Source organism: Pogoniulus pusillus, chromosome 25, assembly GCF_015220805.1.
Source record: "Pogoniulus pusillus isolate bPogPus1 chromosome 25, bPogPus1.pri, whole genome shotgun sequence".
In the NCBI taxonomy this organism is placed as follows: Eukaryota; Metazoa; Chordata; class Aves; order Piciformes; family Lybiidae; genus Pogoniulus; species Pogoniulus pusillus.
This window is the reverse complement of record NC_087288.1, coordinates 18,417,068-18,441,942: the sequence shown is the minus strand read 5'-3', so window position 1 is coordinate 18,441,942 and position 24,875 is coordinate 18,417,068. Positions and strand designations below refer to the sequence as shown.

The 24,875-nt window shown below is 51.1% G+C and overlaps 1 protein-coding gene across 2 annotated transcripts in view; it reads left to right on the top strand.

Annotated features, from left to right (window-relative positions):
- The window catches only part of PARP1 (poly(ADP-ribose) polymerase 1), a 57,504-nt gene that overhangs the window by 21,897 nt on the left and 10,732 nt on the right, over positions 1 to 24,875 (top strand). For both annotated transcript variants that reach the window (XM_064164613.1, XM_064164614.1), the window contains exons 7-18: positions 298 to 474; positions 2,300 to 2,441; positions 6,402 to 6,542; positions 7,531 to 7,773; positions 9,411 to 9,479; positions 11,546 to 11,678; positions 14,666 to 14,861; positions 18,363 to 18,491; positions 21,368 to 21,451; positions 23,096 to 23,218; positions 24,156 to 24,284; positions 24,629 to 24,727. In XM_064164613.1, coding sequence (XP_064020683.1) covers positions 298 to 474; positions 2,300 to 2,441; positions 6,402 to 6,542; positions 7,531 to 7,773; positions 9,411 to 9,479; positions 11,546 to 11,678; positions 14,666 to 14,861; positions 18,363 to 18,491; positions 21,368 to 21,451; positions 23,096 to 23,218; positions 24,156 to 24,284; positions 24,629 to 24,727 — 1,665 coding nt within the window. The remainder of the gene's footprint in view (positions 1 to 297; positions 475 to 2,299; positions 2,442 to 6,401; positions 6,543 to 7,530; positions 7,774 to 9,410; positions 9,480 to 11,545; positions 11,679 to 14,665; positions 14,862 to 18,362; positions 18,492 to 21,367; positions 21,452 to 23,095; positions 23,219 to 24,155; positions 24,285 to 24,628; positions 24,728 to 24,875) is intronic.

Below are 24,875 nucleotides of genomic sequence, written 5' to 3'. Positions count from 1 at the left end.
TCCTTGCCTGTCCCCTGCCTGCTCAGGTGCTTTGTGGCAGATATGTTCTGCTGAGCACAGCACCTGACTACATGAGACTGTGAGCCATGGTGTGAGCAGGGACAATTCACATCATGTCCTTTGGGGTGTCATGAATGAACCAGTGGTGGTGAGAGTCTTGGTGTGTGTGTATGACAAACCCTGGGAGCACCTACATCTGCCTGCCAGTTACTTTCTTGTGCAGCCCAGTGTGATGTGGTGCAGAGGCTTGCAGCCTCTTCCTGCCATAACCTGGTCTGCATTCTGTGTTGCTCCTAGATTCTGGACCGCATAGCAGACGGGATGGCGTTCGGAGCTCTGCTTCCCTGCGACGAGTGCAAGGGGCAGTTCGTGTTCAAGAGTGACTCCTATTACTGCTCAGGGAATATCACTGCCTGGACCAAGTGTGTTGCTAAAACACAGACTCCCAACAGGAAGGACTGGGTAATCCCAAAGGTGAGTGTTTGCTGTGGATCTGCACATTGCTTGGCTGATGTTGCACCTTACAAGGAGGTGGAGTAAGCAAGTCAGTGTCAGGTGCCAGCGAGCAGAGTGTGCTTAGCAGCAGTGAGGTCCTGTCACAGCTACATCCCTCATGGTAGGGCTGCAGAGGTGCTGAGGGACTTTCCTCTTATGAGGAAAGACTCAGAGGATTGAGTCTCTTTAGTCTGCAGAAAGAAGGCTGAGGTGGGGGATGCTATAAATACTGAGAGGGTGGGTGTCAGGAGGATAGGACCAGGCCTTTTTCAGTGGCACCCAGTGACAGGACAAGAGGTAACTGGCACCAACTTGAACGTAAGAAGTTCTGTCTAAACATGAGGAGGAGCTTCTTTAAGCTAATGGAGCACTGGAACAGGCTGCCCAAAGAGGTGGTGGAGTCTCCATCTCTGGAGACACTCAGAACCCTCCTGGATGTGTTCCTGTGTGACCTTCTGGAGGTGGACCTGCCTGGCAGGGTAGCTAGATTTGCTGATTTCCAGCCCCTGCCCATCTGTGATTGGGTGTGGGCAGCTAATGCATAACCCAGTAACATTTTCCCAGTAACACTAAATTGACAGAGAGTGGTGATCAACAGCACAGTGTCCACCTGCAGAGCAGTGCCAAGGGGTGTCCCTCAGGGGTCAGTGCTGGCTCCACCAGTGCTGTTTAACATCTTTGTCAGTGACATGGACAGAGGAATCAGTGCACCCTCAGCAAGTTTGCAGGTGACACCAAGCTGTGTGGCACTGTCGACTTGCTGGAGGGCAGGGATCCATCCAGAGGGAGCTGGCCAGTCTGCAGAGGTGGGCCCAGGCCAACTTCATGATATTCAACAAGGCCAAGTGTAAGGTCCTGCACCTGGGTGGGTGCAATCCCAGGCGCAGATACAGGCTGGGTGGGGAATGGCTGAGAGCAGCCCTGAGGAAAAGGACCTGGGGGTCTGGGGTGAGGAAAAGCTCAACATGAACTGACAGTGTGAGTGCAGCCCAGACAGCAACTGTGGGCTGGGCTGCAGCAAGAGCTGTGTGGGCAGCAGGGCAAGGGAGGGGATTCTGCCCCTTGGCTCTGCTCTCCTCAGACCCCACCTGCACTCCTGGGTGTAGTTCTGGAGCCCCCAACACAAGAGGGACATGGAACTGTTTGAGCCAGTCCAGAGGAGGCCATGAAGATGCTCAGAGGGCTGCAGCAGCTCTGCCATGAGGACAGGCTGAGAGAGTTGGGGCTCTGCAGTCTGGAGAAGAGGAGGCTTTGAGGAGACCTTAGAGTGGCTTTCCAGTATCTGAAGGGGGCTACAAGAAGGCTGGGGAGGGACTATTGACAAGGTCTGGTAATGACAGGATGAGGGGGAATGGGTTTGAACTGGAGAGGGGAGATTTAGACTGGATGTTAGGAGGAAGTTCTTTGCAGTGAGGGTGGTGAAACACTGGCACAGGTTGCCCAGGGAGGTTGTGGCTGCTTCCTCCCTGGAGATGTTCAAGGCCAGGTTGGATGAGGCCTTGAGCAACCTGCTCTAGAGGGAGGTGTCCCTGCCTGTGGCAGGGGGCTGGAGCTGGATGATCCTTGAGGTCCCTTCCAACTCAGACCATTCTGTGGTTCTATGCTGTTGGTTTGATCATTTACCCTCCTTTATTTTGCCCTCCCCCTTGTTAAAGTAGCTGTTTGCCTGCCTTCAGTATCAAGGTCTCAAGAATCCATTCCAAGACCTGGCACAGATGCCAACACCTGGCCAGTGCTCCACTTAGCCTCCCTATTGTATAGCAGTGTCTCGGTTTTATCCTCTCCTTATCCTTCCACCCCCCAGGAGTTCCGGGAAATTCCTTACCTGAAGAAATTTAAGTGCAAGAGGCAGGACAGAGTGTTCCCTCCAGACACTGGGAATGCCAACTCTGTGCCTCCTCCCTCTGCATCTGCTCCTCTGCCAGAAACGGTTTCTGCTCCTAGAGGTGAGGAACTTACCTGGAGGTGAGTTTGGGATGGTGTGCAGTGGCATTCCCAGCTGGAGATGAGTTTGGGATGGTGTGCAGTGGCATTCCCAGCTGGAGGTGACTTTGGGATGGTGTGCAGTGGCATTCCCAGCTGGAGATGAGTTTGGGATGGTGTGCAGTGGCATTCCCAGCTGGAGATGGGTTTGGGATGGTGTGCAGTGGCATTCCCAGCTGGAGATGAGTTTGGGATGGTGTGCAGTGGCATTCCCAGCTGGAGATGAGTTTGGGATGGTGTGCAATGGCATTCCCAGCTGGAGGTGAGTTTGGGATGGTGTGCAGTGGCATTCCCAGCTGGAGGTGAGTTTGGGATGGTGTGCAGTGGCATTCCCAGCTGGAGATGGTTTTGGGATGGTGTGCAGTGGCATTCCCAGCTGGAGATGGGTTTGGGATGGTGTGCAATGGCATTCCCAGCTGGAGATGGGTTTGGGATGGTGTGCAATGGCATTCCCAGCTGGAGATGGGTTTGGGATGGTGTGCAATGGCATTCCCAGCTGGAGGTGAGTTTGGGATGGTGTGCAATGGCATTCCCAGCTGGAGATGGGTTTGGGATGGTGTGCAGTGACATTCCCAGCTGGAGGTGACTTTGGGATGGTGTGCAGTGGCATTCCCAGCTGGAGATGAGTTTGGGATGGTGTGCAATGGCATTCCCAGCTGGAGATGAGTTTGGGATGGTGTGCAATGGCATTCCCAGCTGGAGATGGGTTTGGGATGGTGTGCAATGGCATTCCCAGCTGGAGGTGAGTTTGGGACGGTGTGCAATGGCATTCCCAGCTGGAGGTGAGTTTGGGATGGTGTGCAATGGCATTCCCAGCTGGAGATGGGTTTGGGATGGTGTGCAATGGCATTCCCAGCTGGAGGTGAGTTTGGGATGGTGTGCAATGGCATTCCCAGCTGGAGATGGGTTTGGGATGGTGTGCAATGGCATTCCCAGCTGGAGGTGAGTTTGGGACGGTGTGCAATGGCATTCCCAGCTGGAGATGGGTTTGGGACGGTGTGCAATGGCATTCCCAGCTGGAGGTGAGTTTGGGACGGTGTGCAGTGGCATTCCCAGCTGGAGATGGGTTTGGGATGGTGTGCAATGGCATTCCCAGCTGGAGGTGAGTTTGGGACGGTGTGCAATGGCATTCCCAGCTGGAGATGGGTTTGGGATGGTGTGCAGTGGCATTCCCAGCTGGAGATGGGTTTGGGACGGTGTGCAATGGCATTCCCAGCTGGAGGTGAGTTTGGGACGGTGTGCAATGGCATTCCCAGCTGGAGGTGAGTTTGGGACGGTGTGCAATGGCATTCCCAGCCTAACAAATATGCCACTCTGAACAGATATGCAGTTCTCCTGCCCCTAAGCAGGAGGATCAGGATGAGGCACTTAGTGCCATGGTCTGGTTGACAGGCTAGGGCTGGGTGCTAGGTTGGACTGGATGACCTTGGAGGTCCCTTCCAACCTGGTTGATTCTATGGTGGAGTGGTTGGGACACAGGCTTGAGGTCCTCGTTCATGAACTCATAGAATGGTTTAGGTTGGAAAGGACCTCAAGGCTCATCTAGTTCCAAGCCCCTGCCATAGGCAGGGACACCTCCCACTAGAAGGGGTCTCTCAAGGCCTGCTGTTTCCCAGAGGTTTCAAGGCTGGTTGATTCCTAGCAAATAATTTTGTGTGCTTGATGGTGAGGAGATGTTTGCAGTGAATGGAAAAACTTAAGGGCCTATGTTTCAAACTGTGTCATAAGGGGGGACCTGCTGTGAGGTACCTTCTTGCTTGGATTCTTGGGCAACATCTAGGGACCTCCATAGTGCCACCACATTCCACATCATGTCAGGGTTTAAGGGCAGGAGAGCTCTGGTTTGGTTTTTAAATCCTCCACTGAGATTTGACTTTACCAAGTACTGACATCCCTTATGCAGAGCAAATACTCTGTCTCTAGTCCATGAGCTGGCAAAAAGTTGGACTCTGGAAGGTCCCTGTAGGCTGCTGGAAGAAGTCCTCCACTGAGATTTGACTTTCTCAATACTGATATCCCTTATGCAGAGCAAATACTCTGTCTCTAGTCCATAAGCTGGCAAAAAGTTAGACTCTGGAAGGTCCCTGTAGGCTGCTTTGGTGGTTACAACCTGTCCAATAAGAGCTATTGTTACTTGGTGAAAAAGGTGGGAATAATTCTGCAGAGCTAATTTTAGCCAGGTTGCATTATTATAGTGATGGAGGCAAAGTAACCCAGGTCTTGACTGTGGTTGGCAAGTTGGTTCCAGCCCCAGTGTGCCCTGCAAGCAAGTTCAAAACATTGATTAAAATTAAGGCTGAGTTTCTTAGCTTGCTAAGCAATTTAATCTGGGCTGGAAGTAGAAGAGAAAACACAACCCTCAGCTGGAGATAGCAGCATTTATCTGCAGCAGGGCAGATGTGCTCTTAGACACAGGCCACATCCCAGACCCAGCTGCACTGCAAGGTACTAACATGAGTCCTGCATCAGTAAGTTTGCAGATGACACCAAGCTAGGAGCAGCTGTGGAGCTGTTGGAGGGTAGGAGAGCCCTGCAGAGGGACCTGGCCAGGCTGGATGGGTGGGCAGAGGCCAATGGGATGAGACTGAACAAGGCCAAGTGCAGGGTTCTGCACTTTGGCCACAACAACCCCAAGCAGCACTACAGGCTGGGGACAGAGTGGCTGGAAAGCAGCCAGGAGGAAAGGGACCTGGGGGTGCTGGTAGAGAGTAGCTGAAGATGAGGCAGCAGTGTGCCCAGGTGGCCAAGAGAGCCAATGGCATCCTGGGCAGGCTCAGGAGCAGTGTGGCCAGCAGGACAAGGGAGGTTATTCTTCCCCTGTACTCAGCACTGGTCAGGCCACACCTTGAGTGCTGTGTCCAGTTCTGGGCTCCTCAATTCAAGAGAGATGCTGAGGTGCTGGAAGGTGTCCAGAGAAGGGCAACAAAGCTGGTGAGGGGCCTGGAACACAAAGCCTATGAGGAGAGGCTGAGGGAGCTGGGGGTGTGCAGCCTGGAGAAGAGGAGGCTCAGGGCAGAGCTCATTGCTGTCTGCAACTCCCTGAAGGGAGGCTGTAGCCAGGTGGGGTTGGGCTCTTCTGCCAGGCAACCAGCAACAGAACAAGGGGACACAGCCTCAAGTTGTGGCAGGGCAGGTCCAGGCTGGATGTTAGGAGGAAGTTGTTGCCAGAGAGAGTGATTGGCATTGGAATGGGCTGCCCAGGGAGGTGGTGGAGTCACCGTGCCTGGAGGTGTTGAAGCAAAGCCTGGCTGAGGCACTTAGTGCCATGGTCTGGTTGCCTGGCTAGGGCTGGGTGCTAGGTTGGCCTGGCTGATCTGGGAGGTCTCTTCCAACCTGGTTGATTCTGTGATTCTATGGTGTGAGCCTGAGGTGGTTACCAGCCCACTCCTGAGTTGTGATGGGGTTTTCTCAATACACCTCTGCACTGTCTGTGAGATCAAGCCTCAGTGTATGAGCACAGTTGCTTGGGAGGCAATCCCCTTTCCCCAGCCCCTCAAAAACCAATTTCTTTTGAGGAAGCAAGAGCTTTCATCTCAGAGCAAGTTTCTCCTGTGCTGTCCAGGCATCAAAAGATAGGCAAGCACAGCACAGTCTCCAGGTAAAATAGTGCCAAAGCAGACTGATTGCTTGGGGCTTTTTTGTCTCATTCAGACCAAAAGAAGGCAGGCAAAGAATGGCTGCATAGATGTGTCTGTGCCCCCTGTCTTCCATACCTCGTGTCTGTGGGTGGGTGCTGAGCTTTGTTGCCTTTCTTAGGAGGAGGGGAGCTTCCTCCTGGTGGCTTAGCCCAGGTCAGACCTGCCTGACACTTGTCTCTCTTCCAGCTGCCCTGAGTGTGGGGGATGCTGCCCCTCTGTACTTGTTATTTGTCTGGAGGGCTCTGTCCCCACTGCTAACACACTCTGTTGTTTCCAAACTTCCAGACAAACCTCTGACCAACATGAAGATCCTGGTTCTTGGAAAGCTGTCAAAGAACAAGGAGGAAGTGAAGGGCATCGTGGAGGACCTGGGAGGAAAGATGACAACAACAGCTAACAAGGCCACCCTGTGCATCAGCACACAGAGTAAGCAGATGTACCCTGTTTGCTCATGGCACTGCTAACAGAGTGGGCAGGTGACAAAGCACACAGAGTTGTCTGGGGATCAGTGTTTGGATTAGGAGTGTTTTGCATGCACCAGTAGCCTTCCTGTGCCTGGGAAGGTGAAGACACTTGTGTGCTGTTGAGGTTTTGTGTACCTAGCACCTGAGCCCTGCACGTTGCTCCATGAGGCTCTGCTGGGTCTGCAGTATCTGGAGCTTGGGTCCATGGTGGTGTGCAGGCCACCCTGATTGGGTGGTGCTGCAGGCTGTGTCCCTGCTTGCCTTGGAGCAGCTGCACAACTGACTCTGGCTGCCTGAGGGCAGTTGTTTTCTCTGCTGACACCTTAGGGCCTGCCATTGCTCCCTGTTGGAGTTAAGTTGCAAACTGTGTACTGAGTTAGGAGATCTGCTCCCACCTGCTAGGAGGTTACCAGAGGGACTGACTGTGCAGCTCCCTGCCTAGCTCCAGGAAACGGAGGGCTGGACCAGACAGGGAATACAGAAGCATTGCTGCTCTAGCCCAAGCTGCACCCTTGAGATAGAACAAGGGGACACAGTCTCAAGTTGTGCCAGGGCAGGTCCAGGCTGGATGTTAGGAGGAAGTTGTTGGCAGAGAGAGTGATTGGCATTGGAATGGGCTGCCCAGGGAGGTGGTGGAGCTGCTGTGCCTGGAGGTGTTCCAGCAAAGCCTGGCTGAGGCACTTAGTGCCATGGTCTGGTTGCCTGGCTAGGGCTGGGTGCTAGGTTGGGCTGGCTGAGCTTGGAGGTCTCTTCCAACCTGCTTGATTCTATGATTCTATGAGCCAGTGAGGATTTTGCTTTCTAAAGGACACAGTGAATTCAGAATGTGGTGAAGTTGTGCTGCCACAAAGTGTTTAGAGAGCCTTGAGTCATGGCCAGAGGGAAGAGCTAAAGTCTGAGACCTCACTGGTGGCTTTTTTTCCCCTGTCTTTCCCACCCTGGCTCTGCAGAGGACGTGGAGAAGATGAGCAAGAAGATGGAGGAGGTGAAGGAGGCCAAAGTCCGTGTGGTCTCAGAGAAGTTTCTGCAGGATGTCAAATCCTCCAGCAAGGCCTTTCAGGAGCTTGTGTCTCTCCATGTGCTTTCCCCTTGGGGTGCAGAGGTGAAACTGGAGCATGAGGAAATGGCTGTGGATGGGAAGTGCAGCAAGCCCCCAAGCACCAAGAGCGCTGGGAAAGTCAAAGAAGAGCAAGGTGAAGAGCACAGTGGCTGTTTCTCTGCAGGCCTGTTCAGTCTACACTGGGGTATAGACTGCCCCTGCCCTGTCCTTGAGCTCTCTGTCCTCCTCCTCATAATAATGTTCTTAGCACAGAAGACCTCTGGTCTCAACCTCTTCATTCCCTGCATGTATAACCAACAAGGTGTAGTAGTCAAAGGGCTGCACTACAGTAGGCAGCCTTCTGGTAGCATCCCTGACCCGGACCCCAGGGAGGCAGCAGAGTTCCCTGGGGGGGAGTCTGGCCAGCATATGGGGCCCTCTGCTCCCTTCAGAAGGGAATCACCACTAACAATTACCCTCCTCTTTTTCTTGTGGGTGGTGGTGTTAAATAATAAGACCTTAGGGAAGGACTGGCTTTAAGTAGTCTTGGACAGCTCTTCACAATGAGGCTAGTGAAATACTGAAACAGGTTGCCCAGAGATGTGGAGGCCCCATCCCTGGAGATAGATTTAACAAGGCCAAGTGCAGGGTTCTGCACTTTGGCCACAACAACCCCAAGCAGTGCTACAGGATGGGGACAGAGTGGCTGAGAGCAGCCAGGCAGAGAGAGAGCTGGGGGTACTGGTAGAGAGTAGCTGAAGATGAGCCAGCAGTGTGCCCAGGTGGGCAGCAGAGCCAATGGCATCCTGGCCTGCATCGGGAGCAGTGTGGCCAGCAGGACAAGGGAGGTTATTCTTCCCCTGTACTCAGCACTGCTCAGGCCACACCTTGAGTGCTGTGTCCAGTTCTGGGCTCCTCAATTCAAGAGAGATGCTGAGGTGCTGGAAGGTGTCCAGAGAAGGGCAACAAAGCTGGTGAGGGGCCTGGAACATAAACTCTATGAGGAGAGGCTGAGGAAGCTGGGGGTGTGCAGCCTGGAGAAGAGGAGGCTCAGGGCAGAGCTCATTGCTGTCTGCAACTCCCTGAAGGGAGGCTGTAGCCAGGTGGAGTTGGTCTCTTCTGCCAGGCAAGTGGCAACAGAACAAGGGGACACAGTCTCAAGTTGTGCAATCAGGGGAGGTCTAGGCTGGATGTTAGGAGGAAGTTGTTGCCAGAGAGAGTGATTGGCATTGGAATGGGCTGCCCAGGGAGGTGGTGGAGTCACCGTGCCTGGAGGTGTTGAAGCAAAGCCTGGCTGAGGCACTTAGTGCCATGGTCTGGTTGACTGGCTAGGGCTGGGTGCTAGGTTGGCCTGGCTGAGCTTGGAGGTCTCTTCCAACCTGGTTGATTCTATGATTATTTTCAGTCTGTCTCTCATAAGCAGCACCTCCAAGGGACCTGAACACTCCCCACACACTGTCATGTTTTTAAGTACCATTTAAACACAACCACAATTGTGACATTTATCTGCTGTGCTGGTGAAAGAAGTGATCTGTCCCACTCCTTGCTTGCAAAAGGAAGGCTACAGAAGCTGAGCAGGTCTTATTTCTCATGTGATTGGCAGGGTGGAGACTTTGAACTGCCTGTTAAAACCAGGTGATAAAAAAACCCTTGAAGCAGTTGTTCTCATGTTCTGGCAATCTGTTTGGAAGCCTCCTTAGGGTGATAATTATGCAAAGTGAGATCTGAAATGTTCACTGATGTCAGACTGTGATGCCTGCCTGGGAGTGAAGAATAACATTTTCTCCACAGGACCTAGCAAGTCTGAAAAGAAAATGAAGCTCACAGTTAAGGGTGGAGCTGCTGTAGATCCTGATTCTGGTGAGTGCTAACAGTGGTTGTGCCTGCACCACAGAGTCTCCTGGATGCAGAGTAGTCTTCTGTGGAAGAGTAACAGTTCCATAGCAGTAACATGAGTTTTGAAACCATCCTCTGTTTTCTTCCTGTCAAAAGGAAAGATTTGGCTTCCAGTGCTGGGTGTTGCAGGATTTCCTGCTGCAGGTTTTACAAGGACCATTTCAGTTAGTGGTAGGACAAGAGGGAATGGGTTTAAACTGGAAGAGAGGAGATTTAGACTGGGGATGAGGAATAAATTCTTTCCACTGAGGGTGGTGAGACACTGGAGGAAGTTGCCCAGGGAGGTTGTTGTGGATGCCCCCTCCCTGGAAGTGCTCGAGGTGAGATGAAGCCTTGAGCAACCTGATCTAGAGGGAGGTGTCCCTGATCATGACAGGGGGGTTGGAGCTAGATGGTATTTAAGGTCCTTTCCAACCTAAACCGTGCTTCAGGAGCATGTCAGTGAGGTGAATGAGGGCTCAGCCAGCAGAGGATGCTGGTCTGGCTTTCAGGCTCCTCTGGGGGCAGCTAATGCTGCTTTCCAAACTTAGGATACACAGAGGTTGTGAGAATTCATACTGCATCCAAGGCCAGCCTTTGGCTGCTCAGTCCATTGCTAACCTGGTGCCTGTGGAGGTCTATCTCCCAAGAATCCCTCTCACCAGTCTTAAATATTAGATTAGAGATAATCCTTTATCCAAAGTTACTTTCTTCCTCTTCCCTCCCCTCTTTCCTCTTCCCTCCCCTCTTTCCTCTTTCCTCTTTCCTCTTCCCTCTTCCCTCTTCCCTCTTCCCTCTTCCCTCTTCCCTCTTCCCTCTTCCCTCTTCCCTCTTCCCTCTTCCCTCTTCCCTCTTCCCTCTTCCCTCTTCCCTCTTCCCTCTTCCCTCTTCCCTCTTCCCTCTTCCCTCTTCCCTCTTCCCTCTTCCCTCTTCCCTCTTCCCTCTTCCCTCTTCCCTCTTCCCTCTTCCCTCTTCCCTCTTCCCTCTTCCCTCTTCCCTCTTCCCTCTTCCCTCTTCCCTCTTCCCTCTTCCCTCTTCCCTCTTCCCTCTTCCCTCTTCCCTCTTCCCTCTTCCCTCTTCCCTCTTCCCTCTTCCCTCTTCCCTCTTCCCTCTTCCCTCTTCCCTCTTCCCTCTTCCCTCTTCCCTCTTCCCTCTTCCCTCTTCCCTCTTCCCTCTTCCCTCTTCCCTCTTCCCTCTTCCCTCTTCCCTCTTCCCTCTTCCCTCTTCCCTCTTCCCTCTTCCCTCTTCCCTCTTCCCTCTTCCCTCTTCCCTCTTCCCTCTTCCCTCTTCCCTCTTCCCTCTTCCCTCTTCCCTCTTCCCTCTTCCCTCTTCCCTCTTCCCTCTTCCCTCTTCCCTCTTCCCTCTTCCCTCTTCCCTCTTCCCTCTTCCCTCTTCCCTCTTCCCTCTTCCCTCTTCCCTCTTCCCTCTTCCCTCTTCCCTCTTCCCTCTTCCCTCTTCCCTCTTCCCTCTTCCCTCTTCCCTCTTCCCTCTTCCCTCTTCCCTCTTCCCTCTTCCCTCTTCCCTCTTCCCTCTTCCCTCTTCCCTCTTCCCTCTTCCCTCTTCCCTCTTCCCTCTTCCCTCTTCCCTCTTCCCTCTTCCCTCTTCCCTCTTCCCTCTTCCCTCTTCCCTCTTCCCTCTTCCCTCTTCCCTCTTCCCTCTTCCCTCTTCCCTCTTCCCTCTTCCCTCTTCCCTCTTCCCTCTTCCCTCCCTTCCCTTCAGTTAGGACTGAAGCTCACTCCAGTGTGCCTAAAGGGCTGTGCACACAATCAGTTGAAAGGCAAACATGCTTCAGGTAGTCTTGCAGGAGCACCTGGGCCACTCTTTTTGTAGTCCTTCTGTTAAGGTTCACACTTTGTCATGAAACCTTTGCAGGGGCACAAATGTTAGGGGGGAGACCTAAACCAGGAACTTCCTCTCTCTTCTAATTTGTTTGGTGCCATGGTCTGCTTGACTGGCTAGGGCTGGGTGCTAGGTTGGACTGGATGAGCTTGGAGGTCTCTTCCAACCTGCTTGATTCCATGATTCTATGAACTGCTGTTTCCTGTCTGTAGGTTTGGAGGACTCTGCTCATGTCTTTGAAAAAGGTGGAAAGATTTTCAGTGCAACTCTTGGCCTGGTAGATATTGTGAAAGGCACAAACTCTTACTATAAACTGCAGCTGCTAGAGGATGACAGAGAAAACAGGTGAGTTTGGTTTTCACTACAAATAGTTGTTCATTTTTCCCCAGTAAATACTGGAATTTTACTTCATTTTTAATCTTAAAAGGCAAATGAGTCAAATCTCTTGTTGAGGAGATATGGACAGATACATTTATCTTAAATAGTAAACCTGAACACACAGATAAAACCCACAGAACAACCAAACACTGGAAAAATAACCCCCAAACTCACAAAACAGCCAGGCAACAAATGACCCCTGGGGAGATCTTTGCTCTTTGTGGAGGTATTTCTTTGTGGTGTTGACAAAATCACAGGCTCACAGGATGTTAGGGGCTGGAAGGGAACCAAGGAGATTGAGTCCAACCTCCCTGCCACAGCAGGACCACACAGTCCAGCACAGATCACAGAAAGCATCCAGACAGGCCTGGAAAGGCTCCAGAGAAGGAGACTCCACAGCCTCTCTGGGCAGCCTGTGCCAGTGCTCTGGGACCCTTACAGTAAAATTCCCCCTTGTGTTGAGGCAGAACCTCCTGTGCTGCAGCTTACACCCATTGCTGCTTGTCCTGTCCCAGGGAGCAGTGAGCAGAGCCTGTCCCCCCCTTCCTGACCTGCAGCCCCCAGATCTTTATAATCATTGATCCAATCCCCTCTAAGTCTTGTTTTCTCCAGACTAAGCAGCCCCAGGTCCCTCAGCCTCTCCTCATCAGCCATGCTCTCCAGTCCCCTCATCATCCTCTTAGCTCTCCACTGGGCCCTCTCCAGCAGATCCCTGTCCCTCTTCAACTGGGGAGCCCAAAACTGAACACAGTATTCAAGATGAGGTCTCAGCAGGGCAGAGTAGAGGGGGAGGAGAACCTCCCTTGATCTGCTGGACACATCCTCCTAAAACACCCCAGGATGCCATTTGCCTTCTTGGCCACAAGGGCACATTGCTGTGCCATGGGGAACTTGTTAGCCACCAGCACCCCCAGCTCCCTCTCCACAGGGCTGCTCTCCAGCAGTCACCTCCCAGCCTGTACTGCTGCAGTTTGTTATTCCTCCCCAGGTGCAGGACTCTGCTCTTGTCCTTGTTGAACCTCATCTGGTTCCTCTGTGCCCAGGGCTCTCTGGATGGCAGCACAGCCTGCAGCTGTCTCAGCCAAGCCTCCCAGCTTGGTGTCAGCAGCAAACCTGCTGAGCAGACTCTATCTGTCTGTGCCCTCAGCAATGGCATTGATGAAGATGTTGAACAGGACTGGTCCCAGCACTGATCCTTGGGGGACTCCACTGGTTGCAGCTCTCCAGCTGGACCTTGCACCACTCTTTTAACTCTACCTTGTAACCAGTTCCTATTCCAGCTCACTGCCTGCCCAATCTGAGCTGGGAAGTGACTGTGTTTGCAGTTCTGCTTCTGGTAATCTTCCTTTCCACATGCTGGAAAGAGCAAGGCACATATGATTGGTGTCTGGGTTAACTGTCTAACAGTGTTCAGTGTCTGATGGCTGCCCCTGGGAATATAGAAGTGGAATTTGATGGGGCTTCCTCTGGTCTAACCTCAGGACTCCATCTATGAAGCCTGTGATGCTGGGAATTTTTCCCATATTCTCCAGCTTCCTCTTCTAATTGCAGAGCTGTAAGCTTGGGAAACAAAACCAGGTTCTAGTTGTTCTACCACAGTGAATTGCATGCCCTGGGGGTTAACAAAAGGCACTGAAACAGTCAGGGGATGATCATGTGTTTGGCTTTCCAGTCTTATCAGATGTGTTGCAGAGCTGCCCAGTGGCTGCTTTACTGAATAAAGACTCAGAATGGTAGGGGTTGGAAGGGACCTCTAAAGATCAAATCCAACCCCCCTGCCAAAGCAGGGTCACCCAGGGCAGGCCACACAGGAACACATCCCAGACTGGTTTTGAAGGTCTGCAGAGAAGAAGACTCCACAGCCTCTCTGCACAGCCTGTCCCAGTGCTTTGGCACCCTCACAAGAATGAGGTTTTTCCTCAGGTTGAGGTGGAACTTTGTGTGTTCCAGTTTGTATCCACTGCCTCTTGTCCTGTCACAGGACACTACTGAAAAGAAACTGGCTCCTTGTCCTTGACACCCAACCTTCAGATATGTATATATGGCTGGGTGTTAGGAGGAAGTTCTTCACAGAGAGTGATTGGCATTGGAATGGGCTGCCCAGGGAGGTAGTGGAGTCACCATGCCTGGAGGTGTTGAAGCAAAGCCTGGCTGAGGCACTTAGTGCCATGGTCTGGTTGACTGGATAGGGCTGGGTGCTAGGTTGGCCTGGCTGATCTTGGAGGTCTCTTCCAACCTGGTTGATTCTGTGGTTCTATAAACATTAGCAAGATGTCCTCTCAGACTTCTCCAGCCTAAGCAGCCCCAGGTCTTTCAGATTGCTTTCATAGGACAGATGCTCAAGTCTCTTAATCACCTCTGTAGCCCTCCATTGGACCCTCTCTAGACTATCTCTGTTCCTCTTGAACTGGGGAGTCTCTAACTGCATACAGTATTCCAGGTGTGGTCTCACCAGAGCAGAGGGGAAGGAGAAGCTCCCTAGATCTGCTGGCCACACTTTTCTTAATGCACCCCAGGATGCCCTTGGCCTTCTTGGCTGCAAGGGCACATTGCTGTCCTGTGGATAAGTTACTGTCCCTCGGGACTCCAAGGTCCTTCTCTGCGGAGCTGCTTTCCAGCAGCTCAGCCCCTGCTCTGTTGGGGTGCATGGTGTTGTTCCTCCCCAGGGGCAGGACTCTGCACTTACTTGTGTTGAACCTCACTGAGCTGCCCTTGGCTCAGCAATTCAGCCTGTCCAGACCTCAGTGAATGGCAGCACAGCCTTAGCTGTACTGCTGCATGACTGCTGGTGTATGCTGTGATTCTGCTGCTCTCCTGCAGTCTCTGATAGAGAATGCCTTCCATGGTGGGCAAATGGCTGGTTCTCATGCAGTCATGTGGTTGTGGCAGGGTCAGTTTTGTGTGAGCTGAGATCCAGGTCCTGTGTCCTAAGCCAGTTCTGTTTTGCCCTCTAGGTACTGGGTGTTCAGGTCTTGGGGTCGCGTGGGCACCGTCATCGGGAGTAACAAACTGGAGCAGATGCCATCCAAGGAGGATGCTGTGGAACACTTCCTGAATCTGTATGAGGAGAAAACTGGGAATTCCTGGCACTCAAAGAACTTCACCAAGTATCCCAAAAAATTCTACCCGCTGGAAATCGACTATGGACAGGTAAGACTGAAGGGTCCCACTTCCAGCTGCCTCTCTCCAGCTGTTCTGGAGTGCTCAGCAACTCAGATTTGCTCAGGTGTACTGAATGAACATTAGCCCCATGGCACTTTGACTTCAGGAGCAAAAGAGCATAGACCTTTAAGATGATGGAGTTCAATCAGACCTCATTGCTGTCTACAACTCCCTGAAGGGAAGCTGTAGCCAGGTGGGGTTGGGCTCTTGCCAGGCAAGCAGCAACAGAACAAGGGGACACAGTCTCAAGTTGTGCAATCAGGGGAGGTCTAGGCTGGATGTTAGGAGGAAGTTGTTGTCAGAGAGAGTGATTGGCATTGGAATGGGCTGCCCAGGGAGGTGGTGGAGGCACCGTCCCTGGAGGTGTTGAAGCAAAGCCTGGCTGAGGCACTTAGTGCCATGGTCTGGTTGCCTGGCTAGGGCTGGGTGCTAGGTTGGCCTGGATGATCTTGGAGGTCTCTTCCAACCTGGTTGATTCTATGATTCTATGAATATTTTTTAATATATTATTATTGCTGTCTACAACTACCTGCAGGGAGACTGTAGCCAGGTGGGGGTTGGTCTCCCAGGCAACAGTGACAGAACAGGAGGACACAGCCTGAAGCTGTACCAGGGCAGGTTTAGGCTGGGTTTTAGGAAGTTCTTCACAGAAGGAGTGATTTGCATTAGAATAGGCTGCTTGGGGAGGTGGTGGAGTCACCATCCCTGGAGGTGTTTAGAAGGAGACTGGGTGAGGCACTTAGCACCATGGATTAGTAAATTAGAAGGTGTTAGGTGATAGGTTGGACTTGATGATCTTGAAGGTCTTTTCCAAGCTGGTTAATTCTGTGATTCTGTGATCACTTAGACTTGACAGACCTGCAGAATGAAGTGCAGGTGCAACTACTGCATCTTCTCCATGCCAGAGACAGTGCTGTAGGTGGCTGCATGTCCTGCATTAAAGTGGACACATTGGGAAACAAAGTAGTTTTTGTTAGGTCTGAAGTACTTCTTCTCTTTCCTCTGTAATTTTAAGGATGTTAGAATCATAGAATCAACCAGGTTGGAAGAGACCTCCAAGCTCATCCAATCCAACCAAGAACCCAGCCCTAGCCAGTCAACCAGACCATGGCACTAAGTGCCTCAGCCAGGCTTGGCTTCAACACCTCCAGGGATGGTGACTCCACCACCTCCCTGGGCAGCCCATTCCAATGCCAATCACTCTCTCTGACAACAACTTCCTCCTAACATCCAGCCTAGACCTGCCCTGCCACAACTTCAGACTGTGTCCCCTTGTTCTGTTGCTGCTTGCCTGGCAGAAGAGCCCAACCCCACCTGGCTACAGCCTCCCTTCAGGTAGTTGTAGACAGCAATGAGGTCTGCCCTGAGCCTCCTCTTCTGCAGGCTGCACACCTCCAGCTCCCTCAGCCTCTCCTCATAGGCTTTGTGCTCCAGGCCCCTCACCAGCTTTGTTGCCCTTCTCTGGACACCTTCCAGCACCTCAACATCTCTCTTGCCTTGAGGAGCCCAGAACTGGACACAGCACTCGAGGTGTGGCCTGACCAGTGCTGAGCACTGGGGCAGAATAACCTCCCTTGTCCTACTGAAGCAACTCCTTCTGCAGCCTTCTGCTTAATGCACATCTTGAGCAGGCTGAGAAAGACAAATTGCTCATTGCCAATAAGATTTTGTCTATTTAAACAGCTAAGCTAAATAAGAATCCTCTTCCTTCTGCCCAGCGTGGGGTTTTGTGTGTTTATTTAAAGGCATATCCAGAGCTTTGTTTTCAGATGAAGTAGCTGAATCTGTTCATAGCTATAAAGATACCAGAGGAAAATACTTCCAGGCTGTCACAGCTTTTTTACCCTGTGGCCAAATTACCAGATACCTCCTGTCACTGTGAAGGAGTCAAGAACTGGCTGGATGGCAGAGCCCAGAGAGTGGTGGTGAATGGTGCCACATCCAGCTGGCAGCTGTCACTAGTGGTGTGCTCCAGGGATCAGTGCTGGGCCCAGTCCTGTTCAGTATCTTTATTGATGATCTGGATGAGGGGATTGAGTCCAGCATCAGTAAGTCTGCAGATGACACCAAGCTAGGAGCAGCTGTGGAGCTGTTGGAGGGTAGGAGAGCCCTGCAGAGGGACCTGGCCAGGCTGGATGGGTGGGCAGAGGCCAATGGGATGAGACTGAACAAGGCCAAGTGCAGGGTTCTGCACTTTGGCCACAACAACCCCAAGCAGCACTACAGGCTGAGGACAGAGTGGCTGAGAGCAGCCAGGCAGAAAGGGACCTGGGAGTACTGGTGGATAGTAGCTGAAGATGAGGCAGCAGTGTGCCCATGTGGCCAAGAGAGCCAATGGCATCCTGGCCTGCATCAGGAGCAGTGTGGCCAGCAGGACAAGGGAGGTTATTCTGCTCCTGTGCTCAGCACTGCTCAGGCCACACCTTGAGTGCTGTGTCCAGTTCTGGGCTCCTCAATTCAAGAGAGATGTTGAGGTGCTGGAAGGTGTCCAGAGAAGGGCAACGAAGATGGTGAGGAGCCTGGAACATAAACCCTGTGAGGAGAGGCTGAGGGAGCTGGGGGTGTGCAGCCTGCAGAAGAGGAGGCTGAGGGCAGAGCTCATTGCTGTCCACAGCTACCTGAAGGGAGGCTGTAGCCAGGTGGGGTTGGTCTCTTCTGCCAGGCACCCAGCAACAGAAGAAGGGGGGGACACAGTCTCAAGTTGTTCCAGGGTAGGTCTAGGCTGGATGTTAGGAGGAAGTTGTTGGCAGAGAGAGTGATTGGCATTGGAATGGGCTGCCCAGGGAGGTGGTGGAGTTACCTGGAGGTGTTGAAGCAAAGCCTGGTTGAGGCACTTAGTGCCATGGTCTGGTTGACTGGCTAGGGCTGGGTGCTAGGTTGGCCTGGATGAGCTTGGAGGTCTCTTCCACCCTGGTTGATTCTATGACTAATCTAAGGCTTAGCTTTTTATTTCTGGCACCTGGAACAGCACAGCACCAAAGCAGCAGCCACGCTGCGATGTGCAGTGATACTCTGGAGCATCTGACAGATGCTGTCCATGAAAGCATCTAGATGGTGTGGCTAAGTGATGATCCCTCTGCTCATCTTTGCCAGTGTGGTGGGATTTTTTAATAGAATCTTAGTGAAACTAGTTGTTGCATCTCTGTTGTGCAAGTCAATAGGTTTTTTTCATCTCAAGGTCTCAATGCAGCAGCAGCAGCAGGATTGCAGAAAAGGGAATTAATACTCTTGGCTGAGGTGTTCCTGTTCCCTTAATTGCACTTAGATTTTACAGTGCCACCTCTTGAAATAACATCTGCCAAATTGCTGGATAGGTGGATCTTTAAATGCACTTTGTTCCAGGATGTCAGTGTCCCACGCTCCCCAGGAGCTTGGGACTAGGGAGAGTATTCACACACCAAGGTGGTTTGGAATTGTTGCCATGGCAGCCAGCCTGTTACTTCTACCTTTTGTGATTTTGCTAATTCTGATGCTATTTTTACTTCCCAGGATGAAGAAGCTGTCAGAAAACTGACAGTAAGTGCTGGGACAAAATCAAAGCTTGCTAAGCCAATCCAGGACCTTATCAAGATGATCTTTGATGTGGAGAGCATGAAGAAAGCAATGGTGGAATTTGAGGTGACTCCACACATTCATGTTTCTCACTTCTGGCCTTCCATCACTTCTGACCCTCCTTCCAGTTACTGTAGTGGGCCTACAAAAAAGCTGCTGAGGGACTTGTTTACAAGGCCTTGTAGTGATAGGTTGAGGGGGAATGGATTGAAGCTAGAAGAGAGATTTAGATTGGATATTAGGAAGAAATTGTTTCCACTGAGGGTGGTGAGACACTGGAACAGATTGCCCAGGGAGGTTGTGGGTGACCCCTCCTTGGAAGAGTTGAAGGCCTTGAGCAACCTGATCTAGTGGCAGGTGCAGTAGCTGTGGCAGATGTTGTTGCCATGGCAGGGGGATTGGAACTAGATGATGTTTAAAGTCTCTTCCAAACCATTCTGTGCTTCTGTGATCACACTTTACAGAGCTAGAAGCACCTTCTCTGCACTCCAAGGTGCATCACACTTCCCTGAAGTCATTACAAGTTTTAGATCAGCCTTAAATAAGGCAAGAGTCTGATCAGAATCTGCCAAGCACTGGAGCTAATAACTTAGTTGTGGTACCTTCAGTGAGGAATGTCTTTATCAGTGTCTTCAATTTAATAAGCCTATGAGAAGCTCATTGCCAGGCCTGGGGTCAGTAATCATTCTGCTTTATTTGTTTTTCCAGTGGCACATGCATGGTGAGCACTGTTTGCTGAATGCTCTTAAAATAGTAACACAGATTAACCAATTTGCTGACAATAAGAGGCTGGAAACACTTCTCTTTTTGTGAGTGGTGTGGTGAGCCCCATTTTGGGATGGGGCAGCACTTGCACTAATTTAGCTGGCAAATGAATGAGCTCAGACTTCAGAAATGCTTCCTGTTGGTACTAATGGCAGATGAGGTTGCTAAACCCCTCTCTGTTCTATTCCAAAAGTGATGGCAGTCTGGTGCAGTCCTCACTGACTGGAAGAAGGAAACATAACCCCCATTTTCAGAAGGGGTAGGCAGGAGGAGCCAGGCAACTCCAGGCCAGTCTGGCTCACCTCTGTGCCCAGTAAGGTCATGGAGCAGATCCTCCTGGAGGCACTACTAAGACAGAACAGTGAAGAGGTGATTGGCTGCAATCAGTATGGCTGCACCAAGGGCAGATCCTGCCTGATGAACCTGGTGGCCTTCTATGAACAGGTTAAAACATTCAGAGCTGAGGGGCCAGCAACTGATGGCATTGACCTGGACCTGAGCAAGGTCTTTGGCACTGTCCCACACCACATCCTGGTCTCCAAGCTGGTGACACATGGGTGTGTTGGGTGCACCACTGGATGGATGAAGAACTGGCTTGATGGCCACACCCAAAGAGTGGCTGTCAAAGGGTCCATGTCCAAGTGGAGGCCAGTGACAAGTGGAGTCCTTCAGGGATCAGTCCTGGGACCAGTCTTGTTCAGCATCTTTGTGGGTGCCATGGACAGAGGCATTGAGTGCAGCCTCAGCAAGTTTGCTGACCACACCAAGCTGTGTGGTGCAGCAGCCAGGCTGGAGGGCAGGGATCCATCCAGAGGGAGCTGGACAGGCTGCAGAGGTGGGCACAAGCCAAGATCAGGAGGTTCAACAAGACCAAGGGCAGTGTCCTGCATCTGAGTCGGAGCAATGCCAAGCACAAATGCAGGCTGGGCAGTGAGTGGCTGGAGAGCAGCCCTGAGGAGAGGGACTTGGGGGTGCTGCTGGATGAGAGGCTCAACGTGAGCCAGCAGTGTGCACTTGCAGCCAGAAAGCCAAGCAGAGCCTGGGCTGCATCAGGAGGAGTGTGGCCAGCAGGGCCAGGGAGGTGATTCTCCCCCTCTACTGCACTCTGCTGAGACCCCACCTGGAGTACTGCATCCAGCTCTGGAGCCCTCATGACAAGAGGGATGTGGAGATGCTGGAGTGTGTCCAGAGCAGGGCCACTGGGATGCTCAGAGGGCTGCAGCAGCTCTGCTGTGAGCACAGACTGAAAGAGTTGGGGCTGGAGACCTGGGTGAAGGCAAACCTCATGACATTCAATAAGGACAAGTGCAGGGTCCTGAACAGGGGGAGGAATAAGGGCAGAACCAGTACAGATTAGGGTTTGCCCTGTTGCAGAACAGCTCCACAGAGAAAGACCTTGGAGTCTGGTGGGCAGCAAGTTCTGCACTGGATCAGCAGTGTGCCCTTGTGGCCAAGAGGTCCAGTGGTATCCTGGGGTGCATTAAGAAATGTGTGTTCAGCAGGTCTAGGGAGGTCCTTCTTCCACTCTGCTCTGGCCTGGTGTCCAATTTTGGGCTTCCCAGTTTGAGAGAGACAGGGAGAGAAGCCAGTGAAGAGACACGAGGATGACTGGGGGGCTTAAGCATCTCCACTTTGGAGAGAGGCTGAGAGCCCTGGGGTTGCTTAGTCTGGAGAAGAGAAGACCAAGAGGAGATCTGCTCAATGTCTGTAAATACCTGAGGTGAAGTGGAGAGGGCCATTCTCTTTTTGCTGGTGCACAGTAATGAGACAAGGAGCAATGAATACAAACATGAACACACAAGGTTTCACCTCAACATGAGGAGAAACTTCTGTACAGTGAGGATGGCAGAGCACTGGAACAGGCTGCCCAGAGAGGCTGTGGAGTCTCCTCCTCTGGAGACTTTCAAAACCTGCCTGGGTGCATCCCTGTGTGGACTGCTCTAGGTCCTCCTGCTTTTGTCAGGGGAGTTGCACTCTATGATCTCTGGAGGTCCCTTCCAACCTCTAACGTTCTGTGACATCATTCCTTGATCTGCAGAGATTAATGTCAAGTCTGAAATGTTTCCATTCTTCACGAGATCACTCCTACCAGATGTGTTCCTTAGGCACCAGAGAGAGAATGCTGCACTTGTTTCTGTGTAGCCAAATCCTGGTTTAATCATTTAAATCTTCTTCAGATTGACCTACAGAAGATGCCGTTAGGAAAGCTGAGCAAGCGTCAGATCCAGAGCGCGTACTCCATCCTTAACGAGGTTCAGCAGGTGAGCACATATCCTGGGGCTCTTCACTAGGAGAAGGGCATGGACATGCTGGAGGGTGTCCAGACTAGGGCAACAAAACTGTTGAAGGCTCTGGACAACAGGTCTTGTGAGGAGAGGCTGAGGGAACTGGGATATTTTAGTCTGGAGAGGAGCAGGCTAAGGAGAGACCTCACTGCTCTCTACAGCTACCTGAAAGGAGGTTGCATTGAGGTTGGGGTTGGTCTTTTCTTATGATCAGGTGACAGAATGGGAGGAAATGGCCTGAAATTGTGCCAGGGGAGGTTTAGGTTGGCTATTAGAAACAAATTCTTTATGGCAAGAGTAGTCAGGCATTGGAACAGGCTGCCCAACCAAAACAGTTCTGTGCTGCTCCTTCATTCTCAGTGTTGTCTGATAAAGTTGTCCTTTTCTCAGCCCACAAAGTTTTGCATTTTGATCCAAGTTTTTTTCCTTCCCATCCCACTGGAGGTGTGTGGGGCAGTGTGTGAGTGACTGCATAAGGCTCAGCTACTGGCTGGTTTTAAACTACAATATCATGGAAGAGATGTTAGAGCAAGAAGGGAACTGGGAAGTCTTGGGCTTGGAGTGTATAAAGACCTGCTCTCTCTGTCTTGTTGGAGAGAAGTGTGCTGCTTAAGCTGGAAGAGGAGAAATTTAGACTGGATATTAAGAAGAAATATTTTACAGTGAGAGTGGGTGAGACACTGGCACAGGTTGTCCAGAGAGGTTGCCAGTGTCCCCTCCCTGGAAAGAGTGATTGGCATTGGAATGGGCTGCCCAGGGAGGTGGTGGAGTCGCCATCCCTGGAGGTGTTTAGAGAGAGGCTGGATGAGGCACTTAGTGCCATGGTTGAGTTAATTAGAAGGGTTAGGTGCTAGGTTGGACTGGATGATCCTAGAGGTCTCTTCCAACCTGGTTAATTCTGTCATTCTGTGAGATGTTCAGGGCCAGGTTGGATGAAGCATTGAGCAACCTGCTCTAGTGAAAGGTGTCCTTGCCCATGGCGTGGAGTTTTGAGCTAGATGATCTCTAAGGTCCTTCCCAGGCCAAATCATTCAGTACCATACTGTATCAATTTGGGCAGTGCTTGCGTCTTTGACACTTCTATAGCAAAACATTCAGGCCAAGCCAGATATAAATGGCAGTTGAGCAAATGGAGCCAATGTCTTGGTCTAGTAGCCAGCTGCTTTTTCCACCCCAGAGGAGTCTGAGGATGTGAGTGAAGTTAAATTGACAGAGAATGGGATCTGATGACCTTGCTATATTTGCACACAACAGTCTGGACCATTCCAAGAATCTCTGGATAGATTTGCCTGAGCAGCTTGCAAAAGCCAACCAGCACACCCCATGGTTGTCTGTCACGGGCTCACAGACAAAGCATAGATATAGGCAGTTTTACTTCAGTTGTTTGAGTAGATCAGAACCTTGCCAAGGATGTGGACCCCTTCCATATTCAAAAGCCTTTATTCTGCCCTCCAGAATCACAAAGGTGAGTAAAGTTTTCTTGTACCAGGAATTCTGTGTATTTCTGTGCAAGTACTGTGAGTTAGATGTGAAAAACAAACAGCAACAAAAGAAAAATGCCCTTTTCAGTGCTCAAGTTCCCACGCAGTGATTCTCTTTGCTGCTTGTTGTCTTGTCTAGGCAGTTTCTGACAGTGGTTCAGAATCCCAGATCTTGGACCTCTCCAACCGCTTCTATACTCTGATTCCTCATGACTTTGGGATGAAGAAACCACCTCTGCTAAATAACTTGGAATACATTCAGGTAATGACTGGAAAAAGCATATTGTGTGCAGGCAGCAGGTCTGGTATCTGACATCTAACAAAGAGCACTTGGGAGCATCTGTTGAAGTAAGTTGAAGACTTACTTTAACCTGATGGCCTCAGGAAGTTAAGCTTGGTTTCTTCAGAATACCTTTTTGTTTCTGTGTGGGTACCAGGGCAGAGATGTGGCTGAAAATAAAACTGGGGAAAGCAAATGTTGAAGTGTGGGTGATATTTTAAATAAGAAACTTAGATCTGAGGAGGGGGAAGACACCAACTTAGTGTTGAGTGTCTTTGTGATAAGGTCTCTGAGCCTTTGCTCCCAATAATTTGCAGGGTATAAATATATCAGTTCAAAGAAATGTGCAGATCTCCTCTGCCAAACAGGATTGTCTGCAGACATTCATCTGATCTGCAGGCATTGTTCCTGCTGCATCCATGGCTCCTTCCTCTCCCAAAGGGTGACAGAAGGGCTTAGCTGTGTCTAAGTGTCCTGTTTTACCTCTGGCTACAAGCCTGCTGTGGGTGGAAGAGTTTGGCTTTCTAAGCTATCCTGGGAAATGGTCAGTAACTAAACCAGGAGAAAAGTTAATTACCACTTGGTGCCATGGTCTGGTTGACTGGATAGGGCTGGGTGCCAGGTTGGACTGGATGAGCTTGGAGGTCTCTTCCAACCTCCTTGATTCTATGATTATATAATATATTAGAAGATAGATTTTATTGCCCATGCATATTTTAGTGCATTTCAATTGTTCTTATGAGGTTTGGTTGTTTTTGTTGTTGGTTGGGGTTATTTAGTTGCAAAAGCAGTGTGGTTGTGTTGTGAGATGGCAGACTGGGGCCCAGTGCTTCATGTATACTCTTGGGATTTGGGGTGTTCTGGAGTTACTCTGAACGTGTCAAAGGCTTAAGTAAAATAACCAATTTAACTTCTTCAGGCTAAAGTGCAGATGTTGGACAACCTGCTTGATATTGAGGTTGCTTACAGCCTTCTCAGAGGTGGAAATGAAGATGGAGATAAAGACCCAATTGACATCAACTATGAGAAACTTCGCACTGATATTAAGGTAAAGGAAATATAGGAGAGGAGTGAAGGTGAATGCAAGGTGATGGATTAGAGTGCAGCAAATCAGATGGAATTAGCCCTTGGCAGCCTCCTCTTGCTGACCCTGCTTTGAGCAGGGGATTTGGAAGTCATCTTGAGTTTTCAAAGGTACTTCCCATCCCACATACTCTGTGACCTGAGTGCTGTCTGCTTACTTCTACATCTTCACTAGATGGGAGTAAATTTTCACTTGAGTGATAAAGGAGGCTTAAACTGGAGAGTTGCAAACATAAGCTGGGTGTTAGCATGTGGTAGCAAGCCTGCTGGTTTGGCTGCTAGAACACTCTCTCATTTGCCTCTTTGCAGGTTGTTGACAAAGACTCAGAAGAAGCCAAGATCATTAAACAATATGTGAAAAACACTCATGCTGCTACTCACAACGCTTACGACCTCAAAGTCATGGAAGTAAGCTGGGCAGTACTGGGGAGTGGGTTGGTGAAGGCTGGATTCTTCTAAGTTAACTTTCTTGTTAGCAGTTTCCTCTTCTTTTTGAGGAGGCTACTTGGTTACCACTGCAGGGATGGCTTCATAGGCCAATCACTAAGGTCCAGAG